Below are 19,519 nucleotides of genomic sequence, written 5' to 3' on the forward strand. Positions count from 1 at the left end.
AAAAAAAAAAAAAAAAAAACCTAACTGATGGTACTTTAAGAAAACCATCTGTTTAATCAGATAAATCACACGATGAGTGATATTCAAATGTGGCTCAGGGAGGAGGAACAGGGAGCGATGAAGGGAGGTCTTGTAGGTACCTCAAGGCCATGAATACTGCTAAGGTAAGACTTGCATCTCCTTGGAGAAACCTGACAGTGGGATTTAATGATGGAGAAAGAGAAGTGGGTGAGAGGAAAAGGAAGAAGTCAAAGGAGGAACAGTTGCAGTAGGTGGTGGAATAATTGGAACGCTGGGAGGAGACGGAAACAGTCGGATCTGGCCTCATTATTTGCCGTCTTTTTATGGCGACATGGGGTGGTGAGATAAAGAAGATGTAACAGGAGGAAGGAGGATGTTTGTTGGGATGTTAAAGTGAGGGGAAAATGGTCATGATGACTCATTTGTCAATCAGGTGAGCAATAAATTGTCTGAATACCAAATTTCATTTGGAAAAAAGAGTGGAAATTCAGGAAAACTATGACATGAGCTCGTCAGATAAATACTGACCAATGAGAGGAAAACGAGAAAAAAAACAAGCACCATCACTTTTTATTCTAACAGAACAAGAGACCTTCTAGTTCATCTCCACCACCCCCTGCTGAGAGCAATAAAGCTGCATTTCTCCACCTTCATTTTTAAAACAATACCATCATTTCAGGCATCAGTAAATTGCCTTTTTTTTACCACCACTTCTTCCATCTCAGTAGGAGTAAAGGCTTTCCACTCCAGCTTCTTTGTGTAACCTTCACATCACTGAGCTCGAGTCAGAGCTTGTTTACCCAAAAGGCAGTAAATTCGCTGAAAGATGAGTGGCTGTTGAAGAAAAAAACTGTTTCAAACAAAAAATACCATGAAGCTGCCGTAAACATTTCTCCTTTTGCCTTCTTCCTTTGTTTGACACCGACAGACTCGGCTCATCACTTTCCCTTATCAGGTGGGGCTGCTGGTCATTAAGCTCAAACCGGCATTCAGACCTCACATTATTTTTGCTTCTTTTCCAACTCCACTGCGCTTTAAATAAAACATGTCTCACTTCAATAAGAAAAAACAAATAAAAAAGCTAACTTTTTCAACTTGTGTGTGCTACACCTTCTAAATTAAAGAAAAAGAAAAGTTAATGACCCTTTCCAAAGAAAATTGTGTTCTTGTAGTATTTTCTGATGACAGAAGTCATATTTAAATCACGTAAGAGTATTTCTTTATTCAAACTGCGCTGGATCAGGAACATGAAAACTGGAGGTTTGAAAAAGCTCGTTTTTTTGACACAGCATCTGCCATGAGCCGGTCACTCTCCAAAACAATTCAGATGTATCCACTTCCAAAAAGACTCATTAACGTCTTTATTTTCCTAGTCTGAGAAGGGTCAAAACTGTACGGCTGGATAAATCTGATATTTCCTCTTTTTTGGTTTTGGTTTTGGCTACGCTAACGTTAGCTTGGGCTTGTGAGGTGCTTGTAGCAAGTGGGAGAAAGTGTGAAAAAGGAACACGGAAAAAAATCTTAACTTCTAAGCTAACAGTCCCACCAACAACCCAAAATATATATTTTTTTCTAATAATCTCCTCCTGCTTGCAGAAAAAGGCTTAAAAAACAAAACAGGTTTGTGGAGTTTGGATAAAAACTGCATAATCATAATTAAAAAATAACTGGAAATGGTTCTGACATTTGGCAGATATTAAAAAACTAGTCAGTTGATCAAAAAAATCCTGTCACAAATTTACCAATTTTTTTAGCTTTTTACTACACAAAGGGGAAATTTTATATTTTAAACCCCAAGATGAGTATAGATTAAACCCACTGTTCCGAATTCTTCCTAAAATAAAGATAGTCTTAAACACCCACTCTAGTGAAAATTGTGTTTTTGGTGTTTTTAACATGTTCATTTAGCATTTATCTGATGACAAAGGACATGTAGAAAGAAAATTTAAATCAAAGTTGCATTTCAGAGTATTTCTTTATTCAAATTGTTGTTATTCAGGGGCAGATAAAAGAAATTAATCTTGAAAAAGATCAAATTTGTGATGTAAAAAATACGTTCCATGCTCTGCACAGCAACGGGGAGGGAAAGGGGGCGGGGTCTCTCAACGCAAACAGTTCCACAACTCAAAGGTGAATTTCTAAACTATGTCCAAGAAAACGACATAGGTTTTTTTGATTTTGGCTAAAAACTGCATAATCATATGTAAAAGAACCAATGGAGTTTAATAGCAAATTGATTCAGTACAAGACTAAAGAGAACATTTTATTTTAAAAATAAAAGTAACTTCCTGTTATTTAGGGGCCAGTTTTTTCATGAAAGTACCTGCAGCCACGTCAATTCTGAAGGCAACCGCAAGGTGGCTTGCTACTTCCAGCATGGTTCCAAAACCATTTTTCTTCTCTGTGATTATATTTTTGACCTAAACTTGTAACTTGTTTTATATTTTATTTCAGAACAGCTCAAGTATTTTTTTTATTTATTTACAGGTGTCCTTTTTCTTTTCAGCTCTAAATCAGCCTTTCTGAGCATCCTTCACATTTGTTCGTCCAGCCAGTTTTAACTTTTTATACATTTTTTACAAAAGATACAATTTGATGATGCCTTTTTTTCAGCCTAGATAGTGATGACCACAGGGCTGAAAAGAAAAGTCTCCATGCTGCAGGGCTAAAAAGTGACATAAACACGACCATACTGTCAAGACTTACTTTCCTTGAGCAGAAATTTGGACTGAGATTAGACAGTAGGTACCCTTTTCGTCACAAAATTGTCAGGGGATGCAAAAGAGAGAAAAAAAAGTGTTTTTTCTAGAGAGCCTCCAAGCTAGAGGTCTGGCACCCTGCTGGTTTTAAGACACCCTGCTCTACCTGCTGCTAATTACTTAAATCAGTTGTGTTTTACCAATAAGTAGCTACAGTGGCAGGTTAGTTAGAAAACATGTAGGACACTGACCCACGAGGGCTGGAGTTTGACTCATCTAAACTAGAGAGATAATTCATTTTCTTAACAAAACAAACACCAACAATGCTCTAGGGCTCAGTAATAACGATGAGTTTTATTGCGATACCAAAATATATATTGCAATTGAACTTTTTCTCGATAAAAGAATGAGTCTATCACAATAGACTTATTTTGAAGGGTCAGAAATTGACAAACTTCTCTCCTTTCTTTTCTCCTCTTTGGTCAGTAAACAGAGTGTTATTCACCACCCAGCTAATAGCTATGTTTATTAGCTTTAATTTTGGTAAATTTGTTTTGGCCTCTCTTCCTCTAGACGCCAGGTAAACAAGTCCATGTGAGACACAAAACCACAGCGTTCACCTCCGTTAATCACCTCTGTGTAACGTTTAGTTTCGGCTGATTAAGCAGTGGGACATTTGCCAATTTTTTACAGGATCCAGTCAGAACTGGAGGACAAACTTGCTGGACATCTAGCAGCAACAGAAAGTTTAATAAAACGTGTTGATTTGGTGACCACGATGCAGCATAGCAAGACGCTAATGCTAACAAGCTGTTCTGTGTGTCACCCATATGAGATCACGGACCGGATAAAAGTCTGACAATATTTTCACTGACCGGACTTTAAAAAGTGGCAGAGAAACAAAATATATTTGAAGAACGTTCATAGAAACATATTTTAATATAATTACATGATTGAATCCACTGTGTATTAGAGTTAGAGTGCAGTTTAGTGATCGGTTTTATGTAGGTTCTCTTTTAAAATTTGAAAACCTTTGCTTTAATTTTCAGTTTAGTTTGTAATATATACCTTTTATAAGTTATCTGAAAAAACAGTTGCATCATGGTCCTTCAGTACATCTTTATGTTTAAAGTATGACAAAAAAATAAATATTTAAATCTAAACAATCTGCTTATACATTTCTTTTCTGAGCCACAGAGGGTTTAAATTTGACAAATATAGTTATTTGGTTTATATTGTGATACATATCGTTATCGCCAGATATGAAAAAAAAAAAATCTATATCGCCCAGCCTTATTTCATTCATTATATTATTTCTAGCAAATACTAAAATCTTAAAAAAAAGCACTTTTACCATTGCTTCTCAAGACATTCTTCATGTTTTGCTATAACATACTGTATTTGACTGCTTCATTATTTTTTGGAAAAATTTGCTATTTTGCAAGGAAAAAAAAGAAGTTGTTCTTGTAAAGAGCGTGACACTTGCCCTCTCCTGCTGACATTCAGCGGCTCAGACAGAATTGAAGACAATGAGGCAGTAACAAGTGACATTTCAGCAGCGCTGGCACCACAATGAGTTGGAGCTCAAAGCCTGATCCAATGCAGCTTCACCCAAAATCTGCCAAGAGAAGCCGATTTGTTCCTCACAGATTTGGAGGGTCTTGTTCAGGGAGATTTACAAGAGTCATTCTTAGTTTATTTCTCTGTTTCAAAGTCGTGTTTACCATATTGGAGAGACTGTGACCTTCCTGCTGCTCTGGAGGCTTTACACCCTCTCTGACCTCCACTAATAATTTATTAAGTTCTCCTACAAATATAGGAAGCTGTCCCGTGTTGTGTCAGATTCACATTTCATTGTGGTAGAGGGGCATTGTTGACTGAACAGGACAAAACAAATACAGCACAGGAAATGAGAAAATAAGGGAGATGCTAGAGAGCAAAGAAACAGAATAAAGATATATTGACTAAAAATAAGGAAAACTGTAAAAATCCTTTTAGTAGAGGTCACAAAAGTATTTAGAAAGACTCCCAAACCATCTTTAGAGTGTAAAGCTCAGCCCGCTGAACGCTACAATGCCTTGTAATGATGGTTTTGTTCAAACAGCTGAACTGTTTCGGCTGGTGAGTCCAATTCCAAAGTGAATCTTGGGTATTTGCTGCTCATTTCAATACAGCAGAGCTCCTTTAGATAAATGTGTCATATAGCTGAGCGAAAATGGCAGGTTACATTCGGTTTGATCACTGAGCCACATAAACTGCTAATAAACTAAAACAAGTGCCCTGCAGACTGATTTAATTGAGTCAAATTCAATTTAAATAAATCCATGTGTACGACAGAACTGTTCATTTTCCGTTGATCAGAGCCAAGAGACAGATAATGTGTCTAATTGAAAAGCCAACAGTGCAAGTCGAATTCAATCACATCCCCAGAGTGGAAAATGTCTGTGTCAGCAGGTATTTTATCGACAGCACCCCAAAGTTAGAGGAACAGCTGCAGGAGCCTGACAACATATTTTATTACTTTGGTTCTTTAATTCTCCATATTGTTTGAAAATTCCTGCCAACCAGAAACAACCAAACCATGGAAACTTTGTCAATATTTGACATTTTTACAGCTAATTAGCTTGATTGGTGTCTTAAACCCCAATGTCTTACGCTAGCCAAAAGTCGTCAGATTATCCATCTGCTTCCATATCTAATTGCGTTTACACTCAAATCCAGCTGGTTCAGCCAATAAAAACCTGGAATCACTAAATTTAGATCATTTGAAGCAACTATAAAATAATTTAGGGCTGATCCTAAAATCCCACTGCGATCGTCTTTTGATCTGTTGTAAAAGCCTTCCAAGTGGTCATTTAATTATGATTATATCATCTTTAGCAAAAAGTAAAAAAAAAACCTGACGTTTTCTAGCTGGGGCAGTTTCCGTAGATTGGCAGCAGTTCATCAGAAACACCCCTCGAGTCGTGGGTGGGACTTATGGCGCGGCATGAGTTGGTCTTCATTTCCCATCATTCATTTGTTTACCTGCTCTCTTGCTAGCTTACAGCCCCTCAAACCCCCAACCTAACATTAGAGGTGCAACAAAAATGGGGAGCAATATTGGAGCCATCCAGTCAGACAAAGACGTTCATGGATCTATTTGTCTGCAAGATGATGCATCTGAATGGAATGGAGCAGGGAGCCTGTAGCCTGCCATAGCAACTTTTACGTCAAATATTTTTTTGGAGTATAATTTGAAGTATTTTTACATAGTGTAGCCAAGGGTGTGACTTATACTCTGGAATGACTTGTCTTTTTTTTTTTTTTACATAAATAGGCTCATATATTCTTTATTTTCCCCACTAACAACCAATTGCAATTTGGGTGTTTTTTCCACTAAAAAGCACTAGAGGGGGCTGTATGTGTGTATCAGTATTTGCTAATGACAATCCCAGAAGAAGGAGTAACGTCCAAAACATGTATGGAGAAAATCTGATTGTTTTCCTCTTAATCTTTGATATTTTTGTTATGAAATACTCCTACTTTGTAATCTGGTCTACAAAGGCTGCTCTGGTCTGGGGTATGATGGCTAACACTTTTGCCCCAGTTCAAATCCCTTCTGGGTTCCTTCTATGTGGAGCATGCATGTCATCTCCCTGCATGCAGGGATTTTATCCCTGATGAATAAAATCAAGCTACAACTTCAAATGGAGTTACTCCATTGTAGAAAACATGTCCTCCTGACTACCAGCAATGCACATTAGACTTTTGTAGGGACATTTCTAAACCTGAGTTAATCCAAATCACTGTATAATGCTAAATTAACTCATTTTTGTATCTACAGAGGACATTTGGGACTTTTAATGACACCAAATGTTAAGCGGTAGAGCTTTGGGAATTGTAGTTTTTGTTGGATTAGAAATGTTTTTGCCTGGACTATTTTTTTCCTCCGATAGTTATGGGGATATAAAACAATACATGTGGGCAGTTGGAGTTTTATGAAGGGGTTCCTCATCAAAATTAAATATTTTCCAACTTTAAACAGTGTTTTAATGATTATAAATAGAGAAGCAAGTTGCATAATTGCTGGGTTTTTCATCCTAGGACAAGAGTGCCTGCTAAAGAGAAGCAATCTGGACTATTAACATTATGACAATTTTCACAACACTGACTAAGATGAGAACAAAATATCAGCTCAAACAAAGACAAGTGGACAGCTGAGCTGCAGAAATGTCAGCACCACACTTACTGGAAAGAACATCTACTACAATATGAGGGAAAGTTAAGAGGGCAAGTGCACTACAAAACCTGCTCCAGAGTGCTCAGGAGTCGAGGATGAGCCAACCGTTATCCTTCCAACATGACTGCAACCCGTATTTGGCAGCCTATAGGCTACACTGGAGTGGCTTTTGGATAATTCACCAAAAACTCCTCTGGTCTTCCATACAAATAGATGGCTTGAACAAATCAGACCTCTCTGGCAAGGCCTAAAACAGCAAGCTATTGACACCATTTCAAAACCGACAAAGCCTGAGGGGATCTGAGCAGCAATGGCAGAAAAATCCCTAAATCCAAACATGCAAAGCCTATGAGATCATGTATGAGAGGTCTGAAGGAGGGAAAACTGAAGACAAAGAGGCTGCAAGTCAGAGCTGAGGAAAGAGCTTCAGAGAATCAATCATAAAAAAAGAAAACTAAAGAACACAGAAGTTAAATGTTGATACGAGATCACAAGGTATAAATGAAAGCACTGCAAATACAAAGATCTTTATGTCATCTCATGTTAAATACAATATGGCTTCGCTTTTTATGGTAGCAGGCTGGTGTAGCGTCTCCAGAAATATAATTCATTGCTTGCGCTCTCCTCTACAACCCTCCAAAGGTCCAGACAACCCAAAAACCTGCAGCACCCTTGCAGGTCAACTCCTCAAATGGCTGCATGTGACTACAGCTTTAAACAGCTGTTAATTGCAGCAAAAGCAGCTGATTGTTATCCCTTCGCAAAACTTGGATCTCAGGGTTCTTACATGCAATAAAACTCCAGCTTTGATATACTCTTACAAGTTGTTTTTTAAAATGACAGGGGGCAACCTGAGAGCTGCACTAAGGTGTCAAGCAATGTGTGACCGCAGAAGGAAAGGCCTGACAAGGTCATTGGAGGAGAAGGCTTACCTCAATCCTTCCGGTGTCCGGTTGGAAGCCTCTGGCTGGGTCTTCAGTGGTCACTCTACACTGGATAGCACAGCCATTCACCCTAACCTTATCTTGTTTCAGGCCAAGTTCTGGCAGGCTGCGGCCTTCACAAACGTGCAGCTGAGCATGCACCAGGTCCACACTGTTGAGGAGAGAAAGAGACAAAATCAGTAAAAATCTTCTCTATGTGGAATAAAATAATTTTTAACATTTACACTTAAAAGGTTTTGTCTTACAGAAATTAAAACTAAGGTTTTGGAACAATAACTATAAGAGAAAGTATTCTGCCAAAACCACCAGTAGAAGTTGTTACATGAAGTAGATATGGTTAATTTTGTCAAAACATTGATATATGAGATCCAACAAGTGCATCTGAAACAGAACAATATGTGTGGATTTTTTTAGGATTGGTCCGATACAGATGAACTCAAATTATCCAAATATAAACTGATACCGCCCATCCCTAGTACCTATGAGTTCATTTTTACCCCAGTCTGCAGATAAACAAGCACAATGGACATTTGTTTTCATTTATATAACATAAGCAGAGGTTTTAAACCCTCATTCCGTATGTCGCTAATTCACAATGCATCACATAGACCAGAAAAGACACAGGAGGTATTTTATTCTTTTTAATAATTTGAAATACATTCAGGCAAAGCTGTTAGTGTTTTCCTGTTTATTTCATTCACTTGAGCTGTAACTCAACATTAAGCTCAATCATAGTAGTTTTTCCCACCCTTTTAGTCAACTCTCACAACAATATCTTTATCATCCGGAACAGCGTCTTAAATAAATTTTCTGATCATTAAAACAAAAAATAAAAAATCGAAGAAATACTAACAATTTCTAAAAGACTGAAAATTATCACACCTGAATATTATTTCAACATGTAAAAACTCAGTTTTAAGGTAAATACTTTCTCTCTGCTTTCATTTTTTTCAAATGCCTCCTACTGCAGCACCACTCTGTCTCAGCAAGATCATGACATTTCAGAATAAACTGCTCCTTCGGGAGCCCTGGAAAGGCTTCCTGCCCGTTTTCCCTCCACGACCTCTGTCTGGAGCCCAGCTGTGTCTTTGCCAAGTTTATCTGAAAACCTTCAAGTTTCTTTAATGATCCTAAAGAAAAATGTATACAAGCTGACGTGACCTGGAGCCCGCTCTCTGAAACTCCTTGAGGACTTTATCACAGCAGACAGATTATTTGGCATTTAACTCTGCCGTATGTGAAACAACCTCGCATATGGCTGCTGATGTGTTCTATATTTGCTGCTGAACTTGACACTCACACTGTCAAGATAACGCCACACATGGTGGACTGCAGAAGCCGGCTGAGGCAAACAGCAACAAAGCTCTCTCTGGGGAAGAAGGACCTGTCTGTCCACACCATTGACTGTATAAAGAACTGGACGGAGTGAGTGGGACTTCTGGGGTTTTGACGATCGATCCAACCTCGAGAGAACTTTCTCACAAACTGATAAATATAGCTATCCAAATGTGATACCTTATCAGATAAGCCTACCGGTATGAACAAATGCAGTGTTTTGATGTTAGGTTGTAAACATAGCACAGACAGTTTCACAGGTTAAGATGTACATGCAATATGCTGCTGTGTGCAGGTGGAGAGTGTAAGAAATGTGTGCGGCTGTCATTGATGAGCTGTATGGAAAAGTGGCCTCTGTGAGAAAAAAAAAAAAATCCAGAAGATCTGCAGCCGATCTGTGCCTACACAGTGCCTTCATCTTTCGTTACTCTGGAACTGAACCGCTCAGCCAAGGTTTCATTCATATTCCACGCTCGCAGCATCTGTTAGACACGGAGCTGCCATAGAGTTTTGCTCTGGTGTGAAAACAATTTGCAAATCCAAAAAGTGAAGCAGTGAGCTCACCTAAAAGTCCAGAGCTAAGTTGACAAGTGTAGCTGCATTAAGTATACAACTGAATGTAACCTCAAGTCACAAAAGTGGCGAAAAATAGTATAGTGACCACAAAATTGAAGAGGTAGCACAGATATATGGGCAGTTTGGCAAAACAGAAAATTATGAAGCAACTTGCGAGTGAGTGTTGGTAGAAACATTTTTAAGGTAGGAAGGACTTATAGAATACCGGCTCCAACAAAATTAAGTCAGTGTTTTGTCGCCATATGGATGCCATATTGGAGGTAAGAAGACATAAGAAAGTAGGGATTAGTCCGAGTCGGTCACAGTCATCATTTCTATGTTAACTCTAACCAATCAGGATTGAGCTCGTTAGAAGGTTATGCCCCTACCACTTCATAGCAGGGTCGGGAGAATCTGTCAAATGCTTCGAATGTTAAAAGGCAACACAACAGGACAGTTGGAGGCGGATGTCACTCTCAGCCCAGATTTGAAAAAAGAAAAAAAAAACAAAAGGCGGGCTGAGAGGGGGAGGTGTGGTTTGAATCTGTGATCGACAATGACAGCGAGGTTAACTTGAAGTAACAGTCACTCGGCGTCTTCAATATGGAGAGTGGTATCATGCAAAGTGATGTCAGTATCTCTCCAGAACTCTTTGTGGAGGTTGAGGATTTTTCTTTTCCACTTTCTACCAAGGCATGTGCCCATGGTCCAGACTGAAGGGGACCCATGTCTGAGTGGTAAAATGATGCTAGCATCATAGCTAATCAAGGCTAACATATTAAACAAACAATCCCAAGTGAAACATTCATTGCAAATTGATCACCAGGGCAGAGTTTGCTGGATTCAATGCAAATTGCGCTAAACCACTATTGCCTAACTTCCAAGTCCACAGGAAAGTTATGTTAGCCAGTAAATTTTTGATAATTGAAGGCAACATACCTACAAGCCATACTAAAGCTAAATGATAAATGACATACTTGAGTAGGGCGGTCATGGTGCAGTGGTAGGGCAGTCGACTCCTGATGGGAAGCGAGCGGGTTCAATTCCCGCCTTGCCCGCCCATGTGTCGAAGTGTCCTTGGGGAAGATACCTAACCCAGAATTGCCTCTGGTGGAAGGTTGGCGCCAGTGTTCGGCAGCGGAGCCACCACCAGTGTGTGAATGTGAGTGTGAATGGGTCTGTGACTTTTGGGGCTTTTACACTGGAGCTGCAGAACACAGGTGGGACTTAAACCAGTTGCCCAATCACAAACTTAACTGTGCTACCTCATTTCAACCTGTAGGGGGCAGTACACTGGTAGTCTTAGACTATAATTTCACGAATTAAACAAGTTTATTTTAAATTGTCAAAAATGTGGCAAGGACCAACAGACAGCACATTTAAAGCCCAATTTATAGAGGTCAACAGCCAAAAAAAGTTGATTTAGTGTTTAGCTACCCTTTAAACATGGGGCCCAAACCTAATTTTATAGAGGCATCTCATTGGTTGGTTTATAACTTGAATAACTTGCACTACAGAAATAAAATATGGGGAAAAAAAAGTATAAGATGTTGAAAACGTACCCGTTTTTGACGTAAGAACGGTTATTCTGAAAACTAGAATGACTAAGTAATAGGTGTTTATTTCTCATTAGAACAGATTTTTGCCTCTTGGAACCATCAAGTACTTCCTATAAAGGGGTCTCTCAGTCCAGTTCTCACAACACAGTCCATGCATTCTTGATTCAAATGCTCCTCACACTTGAAGAATTAGAAACTAATCAACAAATGAGCAGATTTATCCAATGGACTGTCAGAACTCTTCAGTAAAACTGAATTGTAACTCTGAGTTTTGTCACCTCATTTTGCACAGGAACTGTAAAATGTATAAGAACAAAATTAGTTCTAGTAAGCTACAGTGAACTGCCTTATGCAAATACGTCAAATTAAACATCTGCCTCATTTCATTTGTACTATAGTCAAACCATTTACCTGAGGTGTGCTTTTTTTACTCTTGGGTTTCGCACTTGTTTAGTCGTATTTTAACATTGAGGTTGCAGAAAAACGTCACTTTTTAGTGCACATTTTCATTCCTAGCATATGTTAAATTGATTTCCTCTCACAGACGCTAACCAGGTGTTATTGCACTGCCTAATTATAGTTGAGTTTTTGAGAATTAAAGTTTAACTAGACACTGCACAATGAAAAAGAGAGCAGACAAACAGTAGATTTGACAGATGTCTACAAACTCCTTGTTGACGTTTCCTTGTTTGTTATATTTATTAGGGCTATTCTTAACTCATTTTTGAAGTAAACTTCAAAGTCAGTGCAAAAGCTCTAAAAGGACCACCAAGACAAATCAGCTTTCATGGTCTTTGCAAAGATCTAAATTTGAACTTGCCAAGGCTGCCTCCAAGCAGCTTCAAAGATGAAGTAAAGCCTTTCATCTAAAGTCCAGGTCAGGGCCATTCACATGTTTATCCACCAGTGCAAATGTTTTATCCAAGGTAAGACTCAACAGTACAACACTCAGCCTTAAAGTTTAGTTATAGAGAATCTGATTCAACTGGCAAAGACTTTTTTTTTTTAGATGTTCAGCATATTTCTAATTGAAGAGGCATATTTTCTCCCCAACAATAAATGTAGATTTTGTCTTGAACCATCGTGATGCCATTAGAAGGAAAGGTTTTGATTTTGGACAAAAGCAATCATGGATTTTTTTTTTTTTGGATGATGCATCTATGTTCTTTAAGCTCATGAATACAACATCAAATACAGCTTTCAATTTGCTGCCACACCAGCAGTTTCTGTTTGAAACCATGGCTTGCATTCAATCAATCAATTCCTTTATTATGTTCTTCAGTAAAGCTTGTCAATAAAATAGAGGCCAGCTACCTATACTTTACTCCCACACATGCCCATTATACTGTTGACAGCAGCGTTTCACAGCATCTCCTTTGAAAAGAAAGTAATTACTAGGAAGGCAGTGGCGTCTTTGTTGAATTCCCAGCTGCATATCTTTAACCAAACTTTATGAAAGAACAATTCCACCAACTGCTCGGATTGGAGAAAAATCGATAAATCCTTGAACATTAATCATAAAACGCCTCATCATCGAAGAAGCATTTATTTCCAGCACTGAAATCGACTCATTTTTGACTATTTTAACAACATCAGTGCCCCAGGTAGTTTCCATTTGACTACAGATTCCCAATCCTCATCCTCCAGTTCTCTGTCCTGCTTTGTCTAGAACACACCTCATTGAAAAAACAAACTTGTCAAGTCTCTGCAGAGCAGATGAAGAGCCAATCAGGTGCAATGAACAAAAATAAACACAGAAGAGTGCCAGAATTGGGAAGCATTGCTGTTGAGCCGGGGTCTGCAGCCTGAGGCTCTTTCATCCCTCCACTCTTGCTTTTTGGCTACAGCTAATAATGCTAATTATTTTTAATTTAAAGCTTTGGTTAATTAGTTTTGTCATTTGTATGTCGATTTTTAACATGCCCTACATGAGCAAAAATATATATTTTATCTACAGCCATAGTGGCTTATTATTAAAATAATCTTAAAGCTTGTTCTAATCTTCTGCTGCACAACAGTGTCTATCAAAGTTCTGAACACTATAAAATCTAGGGTTCTCTTCCTCCCCTTTGATGCCCAGGGTCAGACAAAAGGTTGTGTGCTCTAAAATACACATACCAGTAGCCTACAATTGGCCACCATTTCTTGTAAATGTAGCCCTCAACCTGTCAGATTAGTCATTTACAGACATGATTTGGATTAAAGCATTGGAACAAAGACATTGGAATGTGGTCGTACACCACAATGCTTAGATTGTGGGGAGTAAGGAGCATTCTTAGAGTGAGTCTGGTCATTTCAAAAATTTACTGGAATCTTTTCTCTTTACTAGAAATTGGAAGACGATTTCAAAATGCACTGTATTGTGCCCAAATGAAGGACAACTGTCTGCATCCTCAGCAGCCTCCACAGTATGGTTCAAACCATTGATGCTATATGCGAACTAAGTGAGTGTGACGTCACCATTATAAAATGACTTACTTCTAGCTCCAACTTAAGTCAATTCAGTCGCAGTTTTTTATGTCAATTAAGCGTTTCAAACGTTTGATGTATAACCACATGCTATTAAGGCATTTTATTTTATTGAGACGTCTTGGAGCAAGGGGGTATTTCCTAAAATTGTTTTACAATGTGTGTAAGCAACTAAGATAACCATTTCTTACAATCTACGCCATCTTTGAGAATGAAAGGCTGATATTGCATTGAAAATACATTTTAGATTTATTGTGCAGACCTATTTGACACCTGCTGTATTTTATTTGGAAAATAACTTATGTACTGCAGTCGGAAGTAAAATAAATTAAAATTACATACAGAAAAATATTGCACTGTTCTAATTAAACTATTGTAAATATTCATAGCTACATTGTATAAATTAACGGCCTATTGGTCACAAAAACAAGCTTTATTTTTCATAACAGGGAAGCTGGACTTTCAGCTCTCGTTGGATCTTGGTCAATAAGAAACTGGACCGAAAGTGTCTTTTAGTATTAATGTTTGCAGACATTTCCATGACATATTAAAGAATAACCAACCACGTTCCAACTTTTTAAGCAACTTGTTTTAACTTTTTCTCACAGTTAAATTAGTTTTGGGATGTTGGCAAAGACGTGACAGACACATTTTAAGCTGGAAATCATCACAATTCATATAATTAAACTTTAATGACAACCTATTAATGTTAGTAAATTATGGACCTTTATTCCTATTCTCTTTCAAGCCTTGCGTCTTTGAAAATGGCAGGTGAAAAGAAAAAGGAGCAGTTTCCATTTTATCTGGAGTGGTACACCAGCAGCGGTGATGAAAACTAGACATCCCTGTAATTGTAGCCTCTATTGTTCAGTGTACAGGACTACTGAAGTCTCCCTCCATGGCGCTAAGCTGCATGCATGACCACCCGTCCCGCGTTGTGGCTGTGCTGATGACTTCATTATTAAATGACGCTCACGCTTTCCGCTTTTACCTGCTGCCTCGAGCAGCCATCAGCTGAACCAAAACGAAGAGTCATTAGGTATGAAGGTAAGTTGGACAAAAACCTAATTGGATTTATACCTTGATTAAATTTCACTGGATTGATTTGATTTTTTAATATAGCCCCGCTCAATCTAATTATAAAAACTTCAATTTACCTTACTTCTGCTCTTAGTTCCTTCAGACACCAATGATGCGGAGGGATTCGTTTTAAAAGCTCTGTTACTATGACAACCTGCAGCTATTAGCTTACAGATGTACATCAATGTGCTTTGTCGCATGACTGAAAAAAACGTGTAATTAAGTGGCACGCTTTCTATTTTCTAGAATTTTCTTTTGACAGGGTGTATTCAAAAATGTCTTTTTGTGTTAAGGCTTTTTTCCAAACACTGGTCAGTCTTTGGGTTTGGAGTTCAATATAAAAAAATAAAAGATAAAAGGTATCAGGCTGTGTAAAAAACATTTTTTAGTTAGCAAATTAAACAGCACTAGACTATTATAAGTCATATTTATATTCCCTAAACAAAGTATGTTAAGGTTTTTTTATGTGGACATCTAGTACTTACATCCTACATACAGATTTCTTCACACTACATTACCATGTAGTTCTGCAAACTGCATCCTTTTTGTAGACTTCTGTTACACGAACAACTAAAATCAGTGACTGGCATTCAGTTTAGACAACAATGTATAAAGAACAGCAAAGGTGTTTCCAGCAAAGCAAAAGCCAGAATCACAAGTTTCAAGTAGCAGCTCATGGTGTGCTTTGATCAGAAAGAGGCTTCCAGTGGGGGAAACAGAAAAGTACAGGTATGAAGAATTGTATAAAGCCAACACTCCTTTGTGTACCAAAGCTAAGAAAAAGAACAAAAGTCCTAAAACAACAATGATTTATGATTCAGAGACTTCAGTGAAGTTTTTATAGTTTTTACTGGCAACATTTTATTGGTTATTTTATTTCAAAACCATCTTGGCTACATTGTTTTACATTAATCTAAAATGTCTGGAACCATTCTTGCTTGGTTTAGGGTTCATTTTTTGTTTGTTTGTTTTGTACTGAAAAAACCTTATCAGCTATATTTAATGCTGTCCTTATTATTGCTTTCACACCAATCTTGCGACAGCCTTTTGCTACATTCACACCCAGCATGATTCACAAGTCAAATTTGCATCCTCCGCCTCTCTTTTGACGAGCATCAAATTCGCTGCTCAACACTTGTCCAAAAATGTGTTCATAAACTTTTCGTTCCTGTGGGAGGAGCTACCGTCAAAAGCTTTTTGCCTCATCACTAGATGTAAGCATTGACTGTTGAGAAATCAGGATTATTTATTTTGAAGAGGTCTACAAAAGCATCCACAAACGAGTTCATGAGATCATCCAGAGACTTTGGAGTGAGTCTGAATGATGGTCGCTTTCAGCGGTACTTCGGTCTCTTTGAGACTCAGTTTGACGACTTGCTGTCGTGCATTACTCACTGGAGGGAAAAAATAATTTAAAAAAACATATTAGAGGACCCTTTTTATTATTGTCTTGATGCAAAAAGAAAAATACCAAAGTTCAAGATCAGATTTTCCTCTGTGTTGGATTTTAACTCTACCCGCTGATCATATCAACACATCAAGGGCCTAAGCTAAGTTCCTGATTGGTTGACAAGATGCAAATTTTTCACCAAAGTTCAGATATTTCATCGCTGGAAACATCACACCACAGGACTGATTGTCCATGTACATTAACTTTATTTTGAAACTGGATGACTCTGCCATGTGAAATCCGTTGGGTGTGAACGTAGCTTTATGTTGGTTCAGTTTACCCGTTTACCCGACAACACAGGAAGAATGATCAGCATCTCCGTCCACAATCATGTTCGTTATATTGACCATCTGCAGCTACTGTGTTACTTTATTTATCACAGGGTGACATTGTAAAAATAACTCCAGATAGTATGATTACAGATGTTTTAAGGCTGCAAAACTCTTCACTTCACACTTTGTGCAGTTTTTTCAGACATTAACATTTTCACATTTTTATCTTTTGCTTAAACACTTAAACAAAAATTAGTAGGAGAAAAAGTCCAGTAATATAGAATTAAAAGACAGAACAGCTCATGTTCGAACATGTATATAAATTTAGCAGCTAAATGCATTCTGCATCAGATACAGCATGAAGGAAATGGATTGACAAAGTCAACAGCCAATCAGGATTCAGGATAAAGGGTGATGTTCAAAAATTTAAAAAAGCTAATACTGCTACTAGAAAAACTTCAAAAATATGAGCCCCAATGTTGAGATGGAACACTGTAATGACAAAATGAATGCAGAGGGTTCTTTTATCTCCAAACCTTTTTTGTAACTGCAAATATTGGCTGTAAGTAATCAATACTTTGTAAGCAGTTTCTGCTTATGCAAAACCATCCAAAAACTTAAATTAATTATGGTTGGTCCAAGTCAGAAATAAGGCAGAAATGTGGTTTTAGACACGAGCATCTGGCTGTTGGAGGCCTATTTTGGTGACAAGTGTATGATGTATTTCAGAGGATCTCCCAGATGGTCGAACTAAGTGGCTCTGAGTGTTTGAAAAGGTGACGTGATGTAGTGCAAGCATATTAGCCTACAAAAATGATGCAGAAAAATAACAAGCTTATAATGAGTAGGGACCTTGAACATGAAGGAAACAGAAAACTATTCAACGTATCTACTGGTTAGAATTTTGGTTAGGGTCATTTCCAAAATGGATAAAAATACAAATGGACATTTAAACGTTTAGATCTCCATTAATAGATTATCATAAAATTACAAAGGGGTCATGTCCACTGTGAAAAGTGTAATGAATGTTTAATGAAAATCAGATTATTTTGTTCAAAATTATTCTGTGGGCTTTAAAATATGCTTTGAAGACCATCAGGGTTCAGATCAGAGAGGATTTATAATTTATTGACCTGCGACAGATGAGGGAATACCTCTAACATGCACATATGTTTGAAAATTTAATGGAAAAGGACAAGATAAAATCTAGCATACATTTATCCAATGACAAATGTCTGGATAGTTTTCCTTCTATTACTTTTTAGGTATGCATTCACGAGTATTTATAATTTACAATGCTAGATTATCTCAATACATGAAAAGTGCATCACTCTGTCAGCATCTTTAAGTTCAGCATTCACTTACAACCACAAGAGAGAACAAAACTTTCAATCGGCGCACAATAAGACCGTGCACGCAGAGTACTAATTGCATATCATTTTCAGTCGTCTTACTCAGAGCTCATTAGCGAAGGACAAAAGGGTGGCTGTGCGCCCAGAACTAAAAGTGGGAGGCAAAGAGAAAAAGAAAGAGCATATGAGGAAACAAAACAGCTCGACTCTAAGAGACACAAAAAGGAGGAGGGAACAATGCAAGCAGCTTTAACAAGCAGGGGGTTTTAGTATAATATTTCACTCTACTTTTAGATGCAGAAAGGTTAAGGGAGAGGAACATAAAGGAAATATGACAGCTTTTCTCCCCATACTCAAAGCAAAAGAGCAAAAGAAACATATGCAAGGGGGAAGATGACAGAGTGGGAGTGTGGAAAAGGATAAAAAGCTGGATACCAACACTGAAAGAACGAGTGGAAAAAGTGGGAGTGTGGAAAAGATTGGATTTGGCCTTGCTCAAAAGGACAGAAAGAAAGAAAAAACAGGAGGAGGAGGAAGAAAGAGAGGAAGAACAGAGGAAAAGGAAAGACGATGATGGGAGTTGAAACTTGAAAGGGAAGGTGGGATGGAGGGATAATCGTCAACAAATGAGACTGGAGAGTTGGAGAAGAAAAAGAACCTCCATATCCAACTTAAATGGGAATGAGGGCAAGATTATTTAAAACAGACTGGAGGTAAAAGTTCAGGACAGTAAAGGAGCAAAAAAGATGACTATAGTGCAAAAGTAAACGTGCCTTCAAGCAACCGCCGTCAATGAGAAGTCTATGTTAACAACTTTTCACGTTATTGAGCAACAGTAGCATGCGTATTTGATGATGATATTTTTCGCTTGAAGAGGTAAATGTAGGGATGGGGAGATGACGTAGGGGTAAAGAAGCGATTCAGATTCGGCCCAAAGATTTGTGAATACATACACCAGTACCAGGTAACAACAGTCCAATGTTAACACAATATGCTAAAAGATTGTTCAAGACAACCAGATCACAAGCCCACTGAGTACACAGCTTAACAATTTCAATCATCAAAATTCTAGACAATTTCACACCAAGAATATTCTTCCAAAGCCGCTAAATAGAGAAAATACTGACATCAGGTAACAGTCTTCAGTCAACTTAGTGCCCAGCACGTACTGTTTATGGAAGAGAAACCAAATCCTACCCCTAACCACAAATCAACCGCTGCTGCAGGTAAAATTACACTGCAGAGTTCACAAAGTTGGAATACTTTCATTGTAAATTTGCAAACCAAACAGCATTTTTATTCTCTCCTCTTCCGTTTGTGCATCAAAGATGAAACAGGCCTACACTAAATATGTGCATTTTAAGCAAACACAATAACCAATACACAGGAAACTGAAAATTCTCTTTAAAACATAAAAAATAAAACAATGATTCACCCAATCAAGTTTTTAGGAGGAGGAAAAAAAGTAAGAGTCATTCTCAGTATTTTTTCATGTTTAAAAATATATTTTTTATATAAGCTGAGGTGAATAATAACAGGCACAAAAACAAAGCCAAGTGTG

At 37.9% G+C, this 19,519-nt stretch overlaps 1 protein-coding gene across 3 annotated transcripts in view; it reads right to left on the reverse strand.

Annotated features, from left to right (window-relative positions):
- Positions 1 to 19,519, reverse strand: part of LOC112156404 (pyruvate carboxylase, mitochondrial) — a 299,032-nt gene that overhangs the window by 198,109 nt on the left and 81,404 nt on the right. For all 3 annotated transcript variants that reach the window (XM_024288666.2, XM_024288667.2, XM_024288668.2), the window contains exon 11: positions 7,875 to 8,037. In XM_024288666.2, the coding sequence (XP_024144434.1) occupies positions 7,875 to 8,037 (163 nt within the window). The remainder of the gene's footprint in view (positions 1 to 7,874; positions 8,038 to 19,519) is intronic.

The sequence above is a fragment of the Oryzias melastigma genome, linkage group LG18 (genome assembly GCF_002922805.2).
Source record: "Oryzias melastigma strain HK-1 linkage group LG18, ASM292280v2, whole genome shotgun sequence".
NCBI lineage: Eukaryota > Metazoa > Chordata > Actinopteri > Beloniformes > Adrianichthyidae > Oryzias > Oryzias melastigma.